The 21,594-nt window shown below is 41.7% G+C and overlaps 1 protein-coding gene across 3 annotated transcripts in view; it reads right to left on the reverse strand.

The window, feature by feature from the left end:
• The window catches only part of PTPRH (protein tyrosine phosphatase receptor type H), a 307,023-nt gene that overhangs the window by 133,319 nt on the left and 152,110 nt on the right, over positions 1–21,594 (reverse strand). Inside the window, exons 6-7 of one of the 3 annotated variants that reach the window (XM_073571084.1) lie at positions 19,722–19,982; positions 5,856–6,116 (exon numbers count right to left, since the gene is read on the reverse strand). The exons of the other annotated variants lie outside the window; for them this stretch is intronic. Of the exons in view, the coding sequence (XP_073427185.1) occupies positions 5,856–6,116; positions 19,722–19,982 (522 nt within the window). The remainder of the gene's footprint in view (positions 1–5,855; positions 6,117–19,721; positions 19,983–21,594) is intronic. 3 annotated transcript variants of the gene reach the window in all.

Below are 21,594 nucleotides of genomic sequence, written 5' to 3' on the forward strand. Positions count from 1 at the left end.
TCAAAATCCACATGAAACCCAATTAAACACTTTTTATTCATTTAACTGGAGAACATGAATAGAGTTTCTAAGTGAAAAAAGAAGCAACATGTCAATTCTTGAGACACTTTGCTTGGAAAATAGCTCTGAATTTGACTATGGAATCAAGGGAATCTAAAAAAATGAAAGAACACACCATTTTATTTTTCAACCATTTTTTTATGCAGATTAAATGATATTTTGAGCTTTTCCCTATAAAAGCAATAGAAATCGTATTTAAAGAATATTTGAAGCATTTTTTTAAACAAGATTTTTTAGCCCCCCAAAACCACTGTGTGTGAACTTACCCTAATGAGGAGGAGGTTATAATTTCTCTTATTAAAGCTTATGGGTTTTGTGCTAACTGCCCAATGTGCAAAACAGGTCAACAGACCCCATTCTCTGGGCTATAAGACGGGACTAGACAGCGCACCATTAGTATTTGTGTGTCCTTGCTCTTCTGTACATGTGGCTGATCACATGTATTTTCCATGTCAAAATGGTTGAGGGCTTTCAACTGTATCTCTAGGAACATTAACTTTGTTTCTTTTATTAACCTTTTTCTTGTTTAAGCACAATAATTGATTTATCCAAATGGAACAATATCTTCAGCACAAACTAAACTAAGTCTTCCCTGAAACAGATGGATGAGGGGATTTGATATTTTTCTACAACAATTACAGTGTAGACCTTAAATTTGCATATAGAAAAACAGTGTAACACAGACACCCAACTTACGTGTTGTTGTCTTTGCAGTATTAGAAGGATTGCTAGAGGTTCCTTTACTAGTGACTGCATAGACGGTGAAGCTGTAATCTGTTCCCGGAGATAGGCCGGTTATCCCTATGGTGCTTGTTGTTATACCAGTCTTATTATTAGACCTATATTTCAGAGTATAGGTGTATGAGCTCTTGTTAGGGTCAGAGGAGGGTGTCCACGTGAGGGTCACAGATGTGTCCGATACAGCTGTTATCTGTAAGTTTCTGACGGTGGATGGCACTTGGAAGATAAATACCAAAAATCATAAATTGTGAGCCCTTATTAATTTGCCACAAATTTTCATAAAAGGTTTTGTTTTTTTTTGGAAAATGGGGCCAAATGTACAAGTTTACACAAAGACACATTGTGTCCTATATGAAAATTAACACAATCCAAATGACACCTTTTGTGGGAATTAATAATGATTTACAGATATTAATATTAGACAACATATTGCCATTTTTCTAAGTGGCAAATAGTGGGATTTCACCTACCTGAGACCCCTGGATGGAAGCACAAACTAAAGAATAGGTGTGATTAAATATGTAGTAATGCATTTAAAAATAATTACCAACAGAATACCAGCCCAGAATCTCTCAGTGAGTATATTACACACTGTTAAGATTTGGCATGCTGCAGTGTTAAATTTTATAATTAATGTTTCTAACCTAAATACAGATGTAGTATCTTTAACTTGTGAGACGGCACAATACTTTATTAAAATAAACATGTTTTGGGTTATCTGCCATGTTAAGGATTGTTACATATGTACAGGATGAGAACAATTAATAGCACAGGAATAAATCATCACTAGTAAAGAAATACATCACCAGAACCACCATTAGTACAGGAATGCATCACCAGAACCTCCAATTGTACAGAAATACAGCACTGTAACCACTATCAGTACTGGAATACATCACAAGAACCACCATTAGCACAGGAATACATCACCAGAAACACAACAGTACCTGAACATATCACCAAAACCACCATTAGTACATGAATACAATCGGCAGAACCACCAACAGTACAGAAATACAGAACCGGAATAAGTAGCAAAAATGTCAAAGTTTTGGTATACAAAACACTGGGGGGGGGAGGAGTGAAGTTCTGCCAAATTTTGACTTTTTAAAAAAAAAAAAAGTTGCAATTGACAAATCCGGTGAAAAAACCATATGGAATCACTAAATTCCATCCAAAAGCAGAAAATAGGGAAAAAAAACACAGCCGAGCACACATAAAATAGACTTCAAAATCGAATAAAACAACAGGCACATTTTTTGAAATTCCACCAGACTTCCACAGTTTTTCCTCCTACATTATCTAACTTGGTCTCTGGACCCGTGCACCTGCTACAGATGGGATTGCTGGATTTCTTTAATGTTGTTTGATCACAAATTAATCAGGATAATATAACCTTTATTCAATGGATTCATTTTAACTTGGATAAAACACTGTTGCTTGCAATTGCTTCTTTAGCATATTACTACAAACCAACTACAGACGCTCGGTGCATCATGGCATTGCCAAACATTTAAGTGCATCTACCCGCCTGTAGTTTTCCGTCTTTCCTTATTCCCATTTCTTTGATAGACAGTTCCACCTTTCTAGAGCCAGAGAAGCGTGGCGATAGATGGAAAAGAAGCAGGTGGGAAGGTGTAGTTAAATGTTTGGACACACATAGGGTGCACTGACCATCTATGCTTAGATCAAAAAGTCATGCTGTGACTACAGAGATTTTTTAAAGACAATTCTTAGGCTGGGTTCACACTGAGTATCGGCAGTCCGTTAGACGGACTGCGTTACAATGCGGTATAACGGGGTGTAACACAGTCCATTTACGCTGCCATTCAGCCCCATTGTCGGGCACATCGCGACGCATGCCGTAAAGCGGCACGCATTCGCGATGTGCTGTCATTCAGTGACGGAGCCTCGGACGTGGGCTGCAGCGTCTGAGGCTTTGTCACCGTTAGCGCTGATGAATCATCAGCGCTAGCGGTATAGCATAACGCATATCGCTTTATGCTATAGTGTTAACGCAGCCCGTCAACGCTATGCGTTGAACGGGCTGTGTTAGCGCAATGTGAACCTAGCCTTATTCATTTAATTGGAGAACATGCCTGTGGTGCCCATAGTGCTGTTGTCTATTCTGAGTGGGAAAAAAGCAATATGATAATTCTTAAGACACTTTTACTTGAGAAAAGCTCCAAGTCTGACTACAGAATAAACTGAAGCAGAAACAAACAACCCTACATAAAATTAAAAAAAAGCACAAAAAAATGCCCAAATAAAAACTTAGGCCGTTATTGATTATTGCCTTCACACCTGTTTTTGTCTTGTTTTGTGCCTTTTTTGTTTACACCCAATTACGGTATTCTATTTTATGGTTTTTTGAAAGTCTATTTTATGTGTTCTTACCTGTTTTTTGCTTTTTTTTTCTTTATAGGCGGAGTTTAGTGATTCCTGAAGTTCTTGTCTGATTCAATAATTACAACTTTGCAAAAAAATCTTCACATTTTTCACAACTTTACTCCAGAAATTCCATCATGTAATGTATACATAATTTCCATGTCAAACAAGCATTTCTGCATCTATATTATTGGGGAAGTTACCTGTATCTTTCAGTACATTCAGTAGGTTTGTGTCTTTTATTCACCTTTTCCTGGTTTGGATATGGCAAAGGTCATTAAATCTCTACAACTCAATCTATATCTCCAATACAACCCAACCTAAATTTCCGTAAAACAGACGGATGAGGGGGTTTTGATACCGTTTTACCACAATTATGGTGTAGACCTTAAATTTGCATCTAGAAAAACAGTATAACACAGACATCCAACTTACATGTCGTTGTGTTAGCTCTGATAGATGGATTGCTAGTAGTTCCATTACTGGTGACAGCATAGACGGTGAAGCTGTAATCTGTTCCCGGGGATAGGCCGGTTATCTCTGCAGTGGTTGTCTTTATAGCAGTCTTATTATTAGACCCATATTTCACAGTATAGGTGTATGAGCTCTTATTAGGGTCAGAGGAGGGTGTCCACGTGAGGGTCACGGATGTGTCTGATACAGCTGTGATCTGTAAGTTTGTGACAGCGGAGGGCACTTGGAAGATAAATACCAAAAATTATAAATTGTGAGCCCTTTTTTATTTGCTGTAAGCTTCCATAAAATCATAATTTGTTTGTGATGTAAACCTAAAAGTTTTACACATTGACACATTGTGTACAAAATTAAAATTAACACAATGCATATAACACGTTTTAGGAGAAATTATTATTTACAAAAATATTATACAGCAATTTGCCGTTTTTCTAATAAGCAACAAGTGGGACTTCACTTATCCGATACCACTGAATGGAAGCACAAACTAGAGAATAGGTGTGATTAAATATGTAGTAGTGCCATTAAAAATAGTTACCTACAAAATATCAGTCCAGAATCGCTCAGTGAGTATATTACACACTTTAAGAGTTTGGCATTTTACGGGCGCTTAATTTTATAAATAATGTTCCCAACCTAAATACAGATGTAGTAAGCCTTAACTTGTGAGACAGCAAAATACTTTATTAAAATAGACATCTGCCAAATTATTGATTGGAACCATTAATTACACAGGAATGCATCATCAGAACCTCCAACTATATGGAAATAGAATATCAAAATGACCATCAGTACAGAAACACATCACTAGAACTACAATCAGCATTTTAATGCATCACCCGAATCACCATTAGTAGAGAAATACATCACCATAAACAAAACAGTACATAAGTAAATTACCAGAACACCATTAGTACATGAATACATCACCAGAACCACCAATAGTACAGAAATACATCACAACCACTAACAGTACAGAAATATAGAATCGCCATCAGTACAAGAATGCATCACCAGAACTCCCATAAATGCAGAAATACATCACTAGAATCAGTAGCAAAATTGCATCACAATTTTGGAGTACTAAAAATACACCAAGGGCACCGGAGTAAAGTTTTGCTAAATTTTGACATTTTTTAAAAAGTTGTAACTGATGAATCAGGCGAAAACATCTGGAATCGGCAACTTCCACCCACAAATTGGAAAAAAAAACAGGCGAGAACACAGAATAAAATAGGCACAAATACAATTATTAATAGGTTGCTTTTTTGTCTCGTTTTGCATCTTTATTTGTTTACACCCAATTATTCTATTTTCTACTTTTTTTAAGTCTATTTTATGTGTGATTACCGGTTTTGTTTTTTTATTCTTTGCCTTGTGGGCAGAATTTAGCAATTCCAGATGTTCTTGGCTGATTCATCAATTGCAACTTTTTAAAAAAAATCTCAAAATTTGGCACAATTTCACTCCAGTAATTGCTATCTAGTAATGTATATGTAGTTTTCATGTTAACAAGCATTTCTGTGTCTAAATGGTGGGGGGGGCGTCAACTGTATCTCTAGGAACATTCAATAGCTTTGTACATTTTAGGCTAGTTTCACACTAGCGTTTCCTGGAGCTGTGCACGGCCGCCGCTAAGCTCCACCCCCTGCTGCGCCCCCTACGGTCAGCTCCTCCTATGGGCACATGACACTGCATGTGACCTGCGTCCCCTATATTTAGTGTTGGGTACGCAGGCCGTGCGCTGGTATACTTTTGCGGGCGCATGCGCCTTCTTGGTGCTGCGCCGAGCGCACCAAAATGCAACACGGTGTGTTTGACGCACGTTGGCGCAGCACCAAAAGGGCGCATGTGCCGGCAAAAGCATACCAGCACAGGGCCTGCGTACCCAACACTACATATAGGGGACGCAGGCTGCATGCAGCGTCATGCGCCCATAGGAGGAGCTGTCTGGAGGGGGCGCAGCAGGGGGCAGAGCTTAGTGGCGGCCGTGCGCAGCTCCAGAAAATGATAGTGTGAAACTAGCCATATTCTCCTTTTTCTTGTTTGTGCATGGTAATAATCTGTAATCTCTACAAATAGATCTACAGTATTTCTACAGCACAACAGATGAAAGGATTTGCCAGTTTAACCATAATTGCAGTGTAGACCCTAAAACCACAGCTTAAAAACAGTGTAAGATATGAACTTACGTGTTGTTGTGTTAGCAGTATTAGATGGATTGCTAGTAGTTCCATTACTAGTGACTGCATAGACGGTGAAGCTGTAATCTGTTCCTGGGGATAGGCCGGTTATCCCTGTGGTGCTTGTCGTTATACCAGTCTTATTATTAGACCCATATTTCACAGTATAGGTGTATGAGCTCTTATTAGGGTCAGAGGAGGGTGTCCACGTGAGGTTCACGGATGTGTCTGATACAGCTGTTATCTGTAAGTTCGTGACAGTGGAGGGCACTTGGAAAATAAATACCAGAAATGATAAATTGTGAGCCCTTTTTATTTCCCACAAGTTTCACCAAAATGATTTTTTTTTTCTTAAAAGGTGTAAATGTAAAAGTTTAAACACAATGACACATTCTAACCAAAATTAAAATGAGCATAATGCGTACAGTATGGCACCTTTTGGGGGAATTAGGCTGGTTTCACATTTGCGTTTTTTAGCGCTGGAAAAAAACGCATACCTGCGCATGCGTTTTTTCCCCTATATTTAACATGGGTGCGCATACCTGCGCCCTGGTAAGTGCATGTATGCGATTTTCATGCGCTGCGTTTTTTTGGGGTGTGCGTTTGGATTTTCCAGACGCAGCATGTTGCATTTTTTGGCCCTGCAAAAAAGCGCATGCGCACATATGCGCACGTTTTGCGCTAAAAATGGCCATTATAGCCTATGGATGCGCATACATGCGCACTGGCATGCTCATGTATGCGTTTTTTTGCACATGCGTTTTTTTTTTTTAACCATGGAATTTAGGGGTTTAGGGTTAGGGTTAGGGTTAGGGTCAGGGTTAGGGTTAAGTATGGTTTGGTTAAGGGTCAGGGTTAGGGTTGGGGTTAGGGTCAGGGTTAGGGTTAAGTATGGTTTGGTTAAGGGTTAGGGTCAGGGTTAGGGTCAGGGTTAGGGTTAAGTATGGTTTGGTTAAGGGTTAGGGTCAGGGTCAGGGTTAGGGTTAGGGTCAGGGTTAGGGTCAGGGTTAGGGTTAAGTATGGTTTGGTTAAGGGTTAGGGTCAGGGTTAGGGTTAGGGTAAGGGTCAGGGTTAGGGTTAAGTATGGTTTGGTTAAGGGTTAGGGTCAGGGTTAGGGTTAGGGTTAGGGTCAGGGTCAGGGTTAAGTATGGTTTGGTTAAGGGTTAGGGTCAGGGTTAGGGTTAGGGTTAGTTAGGGTTTAGGGTTTGGGTTAGGGTTAAGTATGGTTTGGTTAAGGGTTAGGGTCAGGGTTAGGGTTAGGGTTAGGGTCAGGGTTAGGGTTAGGGTTAGTAAAGTCATGGTTTGGGTTAGTGTGAGGGGCCAACTAATGTTGGAAAAAAACGCAAACGCGGTAAAAACGCACTAAAAACGCATACAAACGCATAAAAACGCTGCGTTTTTTTCATGCATGCTCATAAAAATGCTTGAAAAAAACGCAGCAGTTGTATGCTTTTGTATGCGTTTTTTCAATGCGTTTTTTTGCGGGAAAACCGCGCTGCAAAAAAAAGCAAGTGTGAAACTAGCCTTAACAATGATTTACAGAGATAAAACATGTTGCCATTTTTTCAACAGGTAATAAAATGGGCAGTCACGTACATGAAATCAATGGCTGGAAGCACAAACTAGTGGCTATATATGTAGCAGTGCCACTATGAATATTCACTTGCCAAATGCCAGGCCAGAACTTCTTCGTACTGAAGTTCATATGTAAGGAGGTGGCGGGGTTCCTCATTTGCCTCCTCTCTTCTATGCACTGAGTCCGTGCAGCACCGCAATGGTTCCCAGGTGTTTATGTGAGGGAGGGCCAGGGCAGTGGTCCTGGCCGATGACACCGGTGCATTTGTGCCCTGGCGCCTCATCACATGAAAATAGTGTCCATTACTCTGCATACCTGTGGCTCCATCTTCTGCGCCGTCAGGGTCCTCTCTGCTTTGCTGAAGGCTCCCTGTAGACGGTTCTGCATAAACAGCCACAGTCCATTTCAACTTTCAAATGAACAACTTTGTTTCTTTACGTAGCACATCCATATTCTTCACAGCATTAACAACAGTTTCCACATTGCACATTTCTTCCTCTCTCCCTACACTTCTCTCTCTGTCACACCGCCAGTACCCGGGTCGGACCATATCGTACAGTATCTCAGCATCCTCCCTGTTCAGCTCTGCTGTGGTTAGACGCTCCCTAGTCTGTTTTGCCCCAGACATGAGTGTATCAGCCTCTGAAGTCAGCTGCCACTTGGTGAGCGACCTATCCTTTTGTACTGTCTCCTGCAGTGACACAGCGTCCTCCAGGGCCAAACTCACTGCATGTGGGAGTTCCCTCAGCCGTTTCTCCCCAGATCTGAGGGCACCTGCGTCCCAGTACTGCTACTGTTTCTATCTTAAGCTTCTGTTCCAAGACTGCTGTGGCCCACTGCTGTACTGGCCTGCTGCTGTTCTGGCCTGAGCTGTGGATGGCGGGGCTTCTCCCTTAACAAATATTGCTTTGTCACTGCTATCATTCCGAGCACTTAAGCCCATGCCAGCAGTTTGGGCACCCTGGCCCTTCCGACCCACTTAAGGAAGTTCTTCCTCTCTTCGTTGCTGCTGACCCCTCCTATGTTTAACTGATTTCTAACTGGCTCTACTATACTATAGTACATCTACCATACTTACCCCATCTTGTGGCCAGAAATGGGTACTACACTTTCCATAACAACAGGTACACGAAATAACAACAACAATATATACATTACATTATGTACATAGCAGCATTGTGAAAACACTACGGAAGAGAATGGGGTATTACATGGTCCCGGTACACCTTTACATTTACATTGTTACGCCATGTTTAAGTGTACTGTGTGATGTTCCCTTTATTCCATGTCTTTGCATTGTATAAACTGTACTGCATTGAATATGAGGAGATTAGGGAGAAAAAGAGTTAATCAGGGGGCTGGAATAACAGCCTAAAAGAGGAAGGCAATTCCTGTTTCTTCAGCAGAGCCTGGGCAAGCTTGCCCGATGCAAGACGTGCTTCACTGCTGGGAGCAGAGGACACCCTAGAAGGGGGAATAAAGGACTACCAAGGACTGCTGGGCAGTGAGGAAGGGCACCGATGCTGCAGGGGTGACTGCAGTAGGACTGTTGGTTCCCAGAAACCGGATGGGAGCTGTTGATACTGCATAATTTGTGAAGACACAGGGAAACCGCATGAAGTATTACTTTATTTTCTTCATGTTACCTCATGTTCATTAAAAGTTTTTAACGTTTGGACAGAATCGTGACCTATGGTGTATCTGAGAACATGTTTCTAGCGTGGAGAACAACCCTCTGATAGAGGTAACTGACTTTGCTGCAAGATCGAGACTTTAACTGTCTTTCTACATGCAAGGGGCCGGGGTGCTCACTGACCATGACTTAGTGGACTCGCCCACGACTACCAACCCGTGCCACCTTGTTACATTTGGCGTAGTTGGCAGGATCCCGAAGCCATGTGTGCAGACAGTGAAGAAATTTTTGAAGATGACCGCCGTGAAAGAGTTAAAGATGGCAGCTGTGAGTGAATTAAAGATGGTGCCGAACGCTGCTGAGAAGATGGTGGCCAGTGGCGTGAAAATGAAGGCTGGTGCTGCCTTTCGTGGGCATCATGGAAGAAAGTTGATGCCAGAAGGAAGATGGCCACGTCCCACTGTGAGCAAGGCCCGCCTGAAATGGGTGCGAGCAAAGGAAAGGCTGTCGCCCGTGTAACAGAATGCGATGAAACAGGTGGAGCTGTCAGAAGAGACTCCGCCCATGAATTGGAGTAGCCTGATAAGTGTGTCAGCAGAAGAACCGCCATTGCTGGATACTATGAAGAGTTGCAGAATGTCGTTCCGTGGCGGCATCGGTCGCCAGGACTGGATGCAATCTGTGGCCCAGGCGGAGACAGGCCTGCGCTTTGAGGCCTGGTGGACGGACCAGCTGGAGGAATGACATCCTTTCTGGTGGCTGGGACAACAGTTGATTGAGGATGAGGAAATGGCAGGACCCGAACCGGAACCAGAAAAGGCCCTAAAGACTTTGGATGCTGTGCTAAGGGAGGTCATCACGACAGCAGTTGCCGGCTTTCGCTTGCGCGGAAGAAAATACTCACCGGACACAGCGGCAGCAAGTAGAGGACCTGAATCTGATCTGATGGTCACACCTACTCCTGCCTCTTCACCTTCCCCAGCCCCACCATCATCGCCATCTCCCACCACATCACCCAGCGTATACCTGGAGGAGCCTACAGTGCGATCTCCCAAGGAGGTCCGGTGGATCCAGGGAGTCATCTAGGAAGAGAAGCCGCAGGAATGTCTCGTTGTACAGAAATTGCAGTGCCCCAGAAGAGGAGCTACAGTTGTGGCCAAAAGTATTGACACCCCTGCAATTATGTCAGATAATACTCAGTTTCTTCCTGAAAATGATTGCAAACAAAAATTCTTTGGTATTATTATCTTCATTTAATTTGTCTTAAATGAAAAAACACAAAAGAGAATGAAGCAAAAAACAAAATATTGATCATTTCACACAAAACTCCAAAAATGGGCCAGACAAAAGTATTGGCACCCTCAGCCTAATACTTAGTTGCACAACCTTTAGCCAAAATAACCGCGACCAACCGCTTCCGGTAACCATCAATGAGTTTCTTACAATGCTCTGCTGGAATTTTAGACCATTATTCTTTGGCAAACAGCTCCAGGTCCCTGATATTTGAAGGGTGCCTTCTCCAAACTGACATTTTTAGATCTCTCCACAGGTGTTCTATGGGATTCAGATCTGGACTCATTGCTGGCCACCTTAGAAGTCTCCAGTGCTTTCTCTCGAACCATTTTCTAGTGCTTTTTGAAGTGTGTTTTGGGTCATTGCCCTGCTGAAAGACCCATGACCTCTGAGGGAGACCCAGCTTTCTCACACTGGGCCCTACATTATGCTGCAAAATTTGTTGGTAGTCTTCAGACTTCATAATGCCATGTACACGGTCAAGCAGTCCAGTGCCAGAGGCAGCAAAGCTACCCCAAAACATCAGGGAACCTCTGCCATGTTTGACTGTAGGGACCGTGTTCTTTTCTTTGAATGCCTCTTTTTTTCTCCTGTAAACTCCATGTTGATGCCTTTGCCCAAAAAGCTCTACTTTTGTCTCATCTGACCAGAGAACATTCTTCCAAAATGTTTTAGGCTTTTTCAGTTAAGTTTTGGCACACTCCAGCCTGGCTTTTTTATGTCTCGGGGTAAGAAGTGGGGTCTTCCTGGGTCTCCTACCATACAGTCCCTTTTCATTCAGATGCCGATGGATAGTACGGGTTGACACTGTTGTACCCTTGGACTGCAGGGCAGCTTGAACTTGTTTGGATGTTAGTCAAGGTTCTTTATCCAACATCCACACAATCTTGTGGTGAAATCTCTTGTCAATTTTTCTTTTCCATCCACATCTAGGGAGGTTAGCCATAGTGCCATGGGCTTTAAACTTCTTGATGACACTGCGCACGGTAGACACAGGAACATTCAGGTCTTTGGAGATGGACTTGTAGCCTTGAGATTGCTCATGCTTCCTCACAATTTGGTTTCTCAAGTCCTCAGACAGTTCTTTGGTCTTTCTTTTCACCATGCTCAATGTGGTACACACAAGGACACAGGACAGAGGTTGAGTCAACTGTAATCCATGTCAACTGGCTGCAAGTGTGATTTAGGTATTGCCGACACCTGTTAGGTGCCACAGGTAAGTTACAGGTGCTGTTAATTACACAAATTAGAGAAGCATCACATGATTTTTCGAACAGTGCCAATACTTTTGTCCACCCTCTTTTTTATGTTTGGAGTGGAATTATATCCAATTTGGCTTTAGGACAATTCTTTTTATGTTTTTTCATTTAAGACAAATGAAATGAAGATAATAATACCAAAGAATTTGTGTTTGCAGTCATTTTCAGGAAGAAACTGAGTATTATCTGACAGAATTGCAGGGGTGTCAATACTTTTGGCCACAGCTGTATGTCTGGCTGGGTAATCAGCGGAGTGACCAGGTACTTGGACTCCTCGAGGGGTTATGGGTTCATTTTGGAGAACAGCACGGGAGAGAAGGTATGTGTGAATGCCGGATCCTTGTTGCAAGGGCCCTGTACAAGAATGGGACCAAGTATCGTTTGTGAAGGCACCAGGGCCCCGGGGGCCATATGCGGTGGCCATACATATGATCTCTACTCCAGAAGAGCGACAGGTGCATGCAGCCCGCCGCGACATGCTACCAACTGCAACGGTGGCAACTCCTGCAGCCATACAGGAGAAAGCAGCGCCTGGACAAAATGAGGCAGACACAGAGCAGGAGAAATAGCAGAGATTCCTCCTCCAGCAGATCCTCGGCCCATACTTACATTGTGGTGCAGGGCCCAAATGCGGCCCACTATACCAATCAGCTGTAGTGTGTTGATTGTTGTCTCTTTAAGACATGGTGCCGGTTGCACCTGCTGAATGCCAGAGACTGTTCCGTGTCTCTAATAGGGCAGTGAGCCCTTTAAAGCACCAGGACCAGATGCCAGTGGTAGCCAACACAGTCACAGTTGAGTGACGTTGCTTTCCCCCTCCTCTAAGTTTTAGTTGCGCCGTTGCGCATCCCCTGCTGCATCACGGGGCTGAAAACCTATGAGGGTTGGTTACTGTGGACTATGTGCGTGGCTGCCTAAGGAACTTGACTATTTTATCCTTGGACTTTGCCCTACTTTTAACCCTGGACTGGTCCCTGTCAAACACAGCCCACCACTATTTAAGGGTTCCTGATCCACTAACAGGAGGGAGAGGGGAAAATTTGTGCAGGAGGACCCGAGTGGCGAGCCGGGTCAGGTCTACACAAACTGGTGTTAAGTGGCCATCAGGCCAGTATGTTTAAAGGAGTCCCAGGAATCTAGGGACCGGGATCAGATGGGCTGCCTTTAAGAGACTGAGTATGTTTGAATGGACTGTGTTGTGTTTCTTCTACTGGAGCCATTGTGGTCAGGGATGACCATATTTTAGGAGGGAGGGGTTTAAGGAGGTGGCAAGGACCCTCATTTGCCTCCTCTCGCCAATGGTAAACAGGTGTTTACATTGTTATGCCATGTTTAAGTGTACTGTGTCATGTTCCCTTTATTCCATGTCTTTGTATTGTATAAACTGTACTGCATTGAATATGATGAAGTTAGGGAGAAAAAGAGTTAATCAGAGGGGCTGGATTAACATCCTAAAAGAGGCAGGAAGTTCCTGTTTCTTGAGCAGAGCCCAGGCAGGCTTGCCCGAGGAAAGACGTGCTTTACTGCCGGGAGCAGAGGACACCCCAGAAGGGGGAATAAAGGACTGCCAAGGACTGCTGAGCAGTGTGGACGGGCATCGGTGCTGCAGCAGGACTGTTGGTTCCCAGAATCCAGATGTGAGCCACTGATACTGCATAATGTGTGAAGATACAGGGAAAGCGCAGGAAGAAATACTTTATTTTCCTCATGTTACCTCATGTTCATTAAAAGTTTCTAACGTTTGGACAGAATCGTGACCTGTGGTGTATCTGAGGACGTGTTTCCAGCATGGAGAACACAAAAAAAACCAGAAAAAATGCAAATAGGTTGTACAACATTGTTGGCACCTTTACAAAATTGTGGATAAACAACTTTGTTTCAAAGATGTGACGCTCGCCCAAACTCACCTGTGGCAAGTAACAGGTATGGGCAATATGAAAATACTACCTTAAACCAGATAAAAAGGGAAGAAGTTGACTCAATCTTTGGATTGTTTGTCAGTGTATGCCATACTAAGCATGGTCAAAACCATATTAAGGATAAAAAATCCATTAGAATGAAAGTTAATTAATTCCATAGAATACATACATATGTAGCCATGTATAATGAGTTTAACTTAATAGGATCAATGAGGACAATCGCATATAACATATAAATACCCACAAGAATAAATAAAGCGATCAAAATAAGTCCAGAAGACTCAATATTACAAAGAATAAGATTAAATCTTTATTGTAATATAAACAGGAACAAGGAAAAAGGGGGAAATTGAGTCAGAAATGACCACAGCAGCACAAAGGCGGACACCTGGGGCATACATGGGATGAAAGGACCAAGAAGGGATGAGGCATAACTAAAGCATTATTGCAATATAATATTTGATGATGCATTGTGCCAACCCCAAATTGTAAAATGACCAAACAGGATAAATAGGTGTAAACATTACCATTGTATACAATTAGACAATAGAAAAACTTTACCTGTTAGGACAGCAAGTAGAGGTCCACCCACGTATGTACATACGTGGGTGGACCTCTACTTGCTATCCTAACAGGTAAAGTTTTTCTATTGTCTAATTGTATACAATGGTAATGTTTACACCTATTTACCCTGTTTGGTCATTTTACAATTTGGGGTTGGCACAATGCATCATCAAATATTATATTGCAATAATGCTTTAGTTATGCCTCATCCCTTCTTGGTCCTTTCATCCCATGTATGCCCCAGGTGTCCGCCTTTGTGCTGCTATGGTCATTTCTGACTCAATTTCCTCCTTTTTCCTTGTTCCTGTTTATATTACAATAAAGATTTAATCTTATTCTTTGTAATATTGAGTCTTCTGGACTTATTTTGATCGCTTTATTTGTTCTTGTGGGTAATCATACTAAGCATGGTGAAGAGAACTGTCTGAAGACTTAAGAACCAAAATTGTTGAACAATATCAACGATCTCAAGGTTACAAATCCATCTCCAGAGATCTTGATGTTCCTTTTTCTATGGTGGTCAACATAATCAAGAGGTTTACAACCCATGGCATTGTAGCTAATCTCCCTAGATGTAAACGACAGAGAAAAACTGATGAAAGGTTGCAAAGCGGGATAGATCAGATGGTGCATAAGCAGCCTCAATCAAGTTCCAAAGAAATTCAAGCTGTTCTGCTGGCTCAGGTTGCATCAGTGTCAGCACAAAATATCTGTCAACATTTGAGTGACATTAAACACTATGGCAAGAGACTCAGGAGGACCCCACTGCTAACACAGAGACAAAAAAAAGCTAGCCTGCAGTTTGCCAAAATGTGTGTGAGAACGACAAAATCCTTCCGGGAAAGCGTCTTGTGGACAGATGAGACCAAGATAGATCTTTTCGGTAAATCACATTATTTTACTGTTTACCAAAAATGGAACGTGAGCTACAAAGAAAAGAACACCGTACCTACGGTCAAATATGGGGGAGGTTCAAAGATGTTTTGGGGTTGTTTTGCTGCCTCTGGCACTGGGTGCTTTTACTATGTGCAAGGCATCATGAAATCTTAAGATTACCAAAGGATTTTGGGTCACAATGTAGTGCCCAGTGTCAGAAAACTGGCTTTGCGTCCTAGGTCATGGGTCTTGGCATATCAAAGGTATGTGCAAAAATTACAGTACAGGTTCTTCTTCCAGGCCTCCTACAGTACAGGTTCTACTTCCAGGCCTCCTACAGTAAAGGTTCTACTTCCAGCACTACTACCTTCCCCAATCAGCACTCTATTGATATGTTCACACATAGGGTTTTTTTTTTAAGAAGTTTTAGAGTATGATCACAGAGGTTTTTTTTTATTTGGATGTAGCAGATTCTGATTTAACGACACTTCTTATTAATTTAATTTGGGAATAAGCCTTTAATATCCAAGAGGAAAAGAGTGTTATGCATTGGGTTCCTGCTTCTGCACAGCAGGAATCACGAGCCTTGCCATCTGCGGTCTCCCATTCCTCTCCTGCCACGGTAGAGCCTGCTCAGCAGAGACATTGTTCTCGGCGTCTTGCTCAGTGTGCTACTGTTGGTTTGGTTACTGCTGCTAATCAAGGTCCAGCTATAGTAACCTGCAATAGCCAGCAGCGTGCAGCTCCTGGGACTAAGTCCTTCTTTCGGTCCACTGAGCATGCTCGTGGGAAGTCCTCTCATTGGAGGTCTGAGGTCACATGCTCAGGTCCTATTGCTGCTCTCATTGGACCACTAGGAAGGTCCCGGAAGGACGCTGCTATAAGAGTCGCATGGCCGCACGGCCATGTGCTAGTATAGACAGTAATTGATAGTGATGTGTGTGATGATAGATGCTTATGAACCGCTGAATGACTCATTATGAAACCCCTTCCCTTTGATACGTATGTTGGTAGGGTTTAGAGTCCTGAGTCAGTGCCGAGCTGTGGCACTGCATAGCACTGCAGTGCTTCCAGCACCTCTCACATGTTAAGCCAGAGAGTATCATCTGCACAAGACAACTCTGTACCGCATACGCTGCAGTGTCTGTCTTAGCGGTGCTGTGCGCAGTTACTGCGCTTTCCAGCTCTAAGCTTAGGCAGGCTAGTGGCACCCACCAGGGCGACGCTGTACACACGCAGTGTGGTAACACAACTGTCGACTGCTCCCTGAGACTGCTAACAGGGCACAGGGTTTCTCTAGGGTTACTCCCTGGCTCCGCAGTAGCGGTTCCCTAAGCCTTAGGCAACAGGCTTCGGCATCTCTTTCTGCGGCTCTGTGCTGTAACAGAGCTTGCTCCTGTGCACATCGGGTCAGCGGCTACTCTGCCAGTGTTCAATAAGCGTCCGCCATTACCGAGCAGCAGTTTACCATCTCTGCACGTTGGACTCCGGGTTGCGATCGCACTTTATTATATTTTATATTTAGTGCGATCCACAACCCTAGTAAAGAGGCAACATGTAATTTCTTGAGGAACTTTTAGGCACTGTAATTTTCATGTCAAAGAAGTACTTCTAAGTCTACATGGTTGGGAACTTCTAGCTGCATCCAGCGTCGGACTGGAACACCTTGGGCCCACCAGAGAAAATCATTCTTGGGGCCCACTATGTAGCTGCATAGAGTTAAATACCAGACCACCAATTGTGCGGTAAAACACGCTAATATCCGGGTATAATATAAGGTTGTACATGTCTTAATTATGTAGCAGGAGTTGGGGTAGCCCCCTCATAGAATATAAAGCAGCCCCCTCATAGAATATAATGTAGACCCCTCATAGAATATAATGCAGCCTCCTCATAGAATATAATGCAGCCATCTCATAGAATATAATACTGCCCCCCTCATAGGGTATAATGCACCCCCTCATAGGGTATAATGCACCCCCTCATAGGGTATAATGCACCCCCTCATAGGGTATAATGCACCCCCTCATAGGGTATAATGCACCCCCTCATAGGGTATAATACTGCCCCCCTCATAGGGAATAATGCACCCCCTCATAGGGTATAATGCACCCCCTCATAGGGTATAATACTGCCCCCCTCATAGGGTATAATACTGCCCCCCTCATAGGGAATAATGGATATAGAGATAGATATAGAGATAATAGCTAGATATAGAGATATGTATAGAGATAGATAGATATAGAGTTAGAAAGATAGATAGATATAGAGAGAGATATAGAGATAGATAGAGATAGCTAGATAGATGGATAGATAGATATAGATAATAGAGATAATAGATAGATATAATAGATAGATATAGAGATAGATATAGAGATAGATGGATAGATCAATAGATAGATAGATAAAGAGAGAGAGATAGAGATAGAGATAGATAGATAATGAGATATAGAGATAGATATAGAGATATAGTGTTAGATAGAAAGATAGATATAGAGATAGATAGATAGATAGATAGATAGATATAGAGATAGATATGGATATAGAGATAACAGATAGATATAGAGATAGATAGATAGATATAGAGATAGATAGATATAGAGATAATATATAGATAGATAGATATAGAGATAATATATAGATAGCTATAGAGAGAGAGATATAGAGATAGATATAGAGAGAAACAGATATAGATATAGAGATAGATATAGAGATAGATAGGTAGATAGATATAGAGATAATAGATAGATATAGAGATAGATAGATATAGATATAAAGATAGATAGAGATAGAGAGAGCGGTAGATAGAGAGATAGATATAGAGAGAGATAGATACAGAGATCGATAAATAGATAGAGAGATAGATATAGATAATGGATAGAGATAGATAGATAAAGATAGATAATAAATATAGAGATAACAGATAGATATAGAGATAGAGTAAGATAGAAAGATATAGAGATAGGTAGATATAGATAATAGAGATAGCTAGATAGATAGACATAATAGATAGATATAGATAGATATAGACATAGATAGAAAGATAGATATAGAGATAGATGTAGAGATAGAAAGATAGATATAGAGATAGAGCGATAGATAGATAGAGATAGATATAGATAATAGATAGAGATAGATAGAGAACGATAGATAGATATAGAGATAGATATAGAGATAGCAAGATAGATAGAGATAGAGATAAATAGATAGATAGATATAGAGAGAAATAGATATAGATATAGAGATAATAGATATATATATATATATAGAGATAGATATAGATATAGAGAGAGATAGATACAGAGAAAAGATATAGAGATAAATAGATAGAGAAAGATAGATAGATATATAGATATAGAGATAAAGCGATAGATAGATATACAGAGAGATAGATATAGAGATAGATAGAGATATATAGATAGATAGCTATAGAGAAAGATATAGAGATATAGAGAGAAATAGATTTAGATATAGATATAGAGATAGATAGAGATAGATATATAGATATAGATATAAAGATAGATATAGAGATAGATATAGAGATAGAGCGATAGATAGCGAGAGATATAGATATAGATAGATACAGAGAAAAGATATAGATATAGATAACAGATAAATAGATAGATAGATATAGAGATAGATAGATATAGATATTAGATAGAGATATATATATATAGATAAAGATAGATAGATAATAAATATAGAGATAATAGATATAGAGATAGAGTAAGATAGATAGATATAGAGATAGATAGATAGACATAATAGATAGATATAGAGATATATATAGAAAGATATAGAGATAGATAGATATAGAGATAGATGTAGAGATAGAAAGATAGATATAAAGATAGAGCGATAGAGATAGATATAGAAATAGATAGATATAGATAATAGATAGAGATAGATATAGAGATAGATAGATATAGATAATAGATAGAGATAGAAAGATAGATAGATATAAGAGAGATAGAGAGGGATATAGAGATAGATAGATAGAGACAGATAGAGAGAGTGAGAGAGATATAAAAAAAAACAAAAAAAAACACAATACTCACCTCTCCTCCTCGCTCCCACGCTGATCCCGGCTTCAGTGTCAGGAGCTGCCCCCTCTGCCAGACACACAGCGGGTGCGCGATGTAGTGACGTCATCGCGCACTGGCTGTGAGCCAGGAGCAGAGAGGACTGAGGGCGGCGCCGGCCCTGATGCAGAGCGGCTTACTGGGCTGGGGGCGGGGCCTCTGGGGGTGTGGAGACCTGAAATGAGATTCACTGCTTCGCAGTGAATATTCATTTCTCTTTAGCAGCGGGGACAGGGGCTCCTGCCTCCTGACACCCGCTGCTGCTCCGCTGGCAGGGGCCCCCATAGCAGCTGCATGGTGTGCGACACACCACTGGCTGGGGGCCCCTGGAGCAGCAGGGGCCCTAGGCAACTGCTGGCCCTGTATGCCAGCAGGTGCCAGAGCCCACCAGATGCCAGGGCCCACCGGAGAATCCTCCGGTTCTCCGGTGGGCCAGTCTGACGCTGGCTGCATCCCTTGGAGTATTTAATGCTTTGTATCTTTTATTTTCCTTGCTTGTGCACGGTAACAATCATTAATCTCTACAAATCGATTTGCATTTCCAATACAACCCAACCTAAGTCTTCCAAAGAACCAATGGATGAGGGAATTTGATACTGTTTTACCACAATTATAGCATAAACCTTCAAAATTACCACTAGAAAAACAGTGTAACACATAGACATGAACTTACGTGTTGTTGTGTTAGTAGTATTAGAAGGATTGCTAGTAGTTCCATTACTAGTGACTGCATAGATGGTGAAGCTGTAATCTGTTCCCGGGGATAGGCTGGTTATCTCTGCAGTGGTTGTCTTTATAGCAGTCTTATTATTAGACCCATATTTCACAGTATAGGTGTATGAGCTCTTATTAGGGTCAGAGGAGGGTGTCCACGTGAGGGTCACGGATGTGTCCGATACAGCTGTGATCTGTAAGTTTGTGACAGTGGAGGGCACTTGGAAGATAAATACCAAAAATTGTAAATTGTGAGCCCTTTTTTTGCAGAATGTTTCAACAGAAAGAATAATTTTTCATAATCTGAGGTGTAAATATAAAAGTTTGATACAATGAGTCTGGAAAACTTTGTGACCGTATACATCAAAGTCTTTACATCAGTTTTTTGGCGTAAAACACTTCAAAAAATTATATTTTTTGGAGATTGCAAAAAAAAATAAGTGCAAACTTCTACATTTTCTGGCAAGGCGCACAACATATGTAAGATGTGACCAATGTATTAATTGGTGTGCGCATACACGCGCAGTGGCGCTTCAACGCTTTTAAGCCCTCCAGAATTTTCTATATCTCTACATAAATTTGATCTGATAGCTACGTCAGATTTTCACACAAGTCCAGACAAAGAGAATCAAATAAAACAAATCATTAAAAAATGACAGTCTAATGTTTTTAAAACGATGAAAATGATCCAATACTATATATGTCTGAGTGGCAAAATTACGTGAACCTTTAAGGTTAGCATACAACTTGAAAGTGGAATTAGAGTCCATAGTGAGTGGACAGCTTTTTTTTTTTTTAATTATTTAAGTAACAGAGTTCTATCAACTTCTGACCTACACAACACCTTTATGGAAGTGTATAATGGCATAAACAAAGGGAATTTCAGAGGACGTCGAAAAAAATTGCTTATGCTCATCAGGCTGGAAAAGGTTTGAAAAAAATATTTGTACGCAATGCAAAGTCTGACTGTGTATGAATGGAGGATATTCAAAACCATTTTCATCCACCTTAAGAGTGGTTGAAATATTGAATATGCTGCAAGTCACAAAGGAACCCAAGGTAACCTCTAAAGCAGCTAAAGGCCTCTCTTTTCAGAGAAAGGAAAAACAATGCATATCAATATAAAACCTCATGCAATGCATGAAACACAGTGGTGGTATAATGATTTGGTCTTGCTTTGCTGCAGCTGTAGCAGAACTTCTTGTCATCATTGATGGAACATTGAATTCAGAATTGTAACAGAAAATTCAAAAAGGAAAATGTCAAGACATTTGTCTACGAGAATAACAAAGTGAACATCGTTCACGCAGCAAGAAAACATACCAAAGCAAACAAGTAATTCTATAAAAGAATGGTTAAAAAAGTTGAAAGGCATCCGTCAGCAGATTTTTGCTATTTAATTTGAGAGCAGCATGATGTAGGGGCAGAAAAACTGATTCCAGGGATGTGTTACTTAGGGTACCGTTACACCTAGCGATGCACCAGCCATCCCGACGAGCGATATGACGCGGTCAGGATCGCTGGTGCATCGCTAGGTGGTCGCTAGTGAGCTGCCACACAGGCAGATCTCACCAGCGACATCGCAGGGGACGGGGATCGCTACTTACCTGTCAGACGAGGCGATCCTGCGTCCTCCCGCCCAGCTCCACGCGTCGCTCGTTGTCACAGCAGGAAGCGCCGCAGGAAGTGGCCGACGAGAAATGATCCAGGAGCTTCTCGCACGATCAGCGATAACCAGCGGGGGAGCGGGTCGGAGGTAAGTATCACATGCAGTGATATCGCTAGCAATATCGCTGCAACGTCACAAAATCGGTGACTTTACAGCGATATTG

The sequence above is a fragment of the Dendrobates tinctorius genome, unplaced genomic scaffold (assembly GCF_039654945.1).
Source record: "Dendrobates tinctorius isolate UK_male_01 unplaced genomic scaffold, ASM3965494v1 ptg000028l, whole genome shotgun sequence".
NCBI classification, from domain to species: Eukaryota; Metazoa; Chordata; class Amphibia; order Anura; family Dendrobatidae; genus Dendrobates; species Dendrobates tinctorius.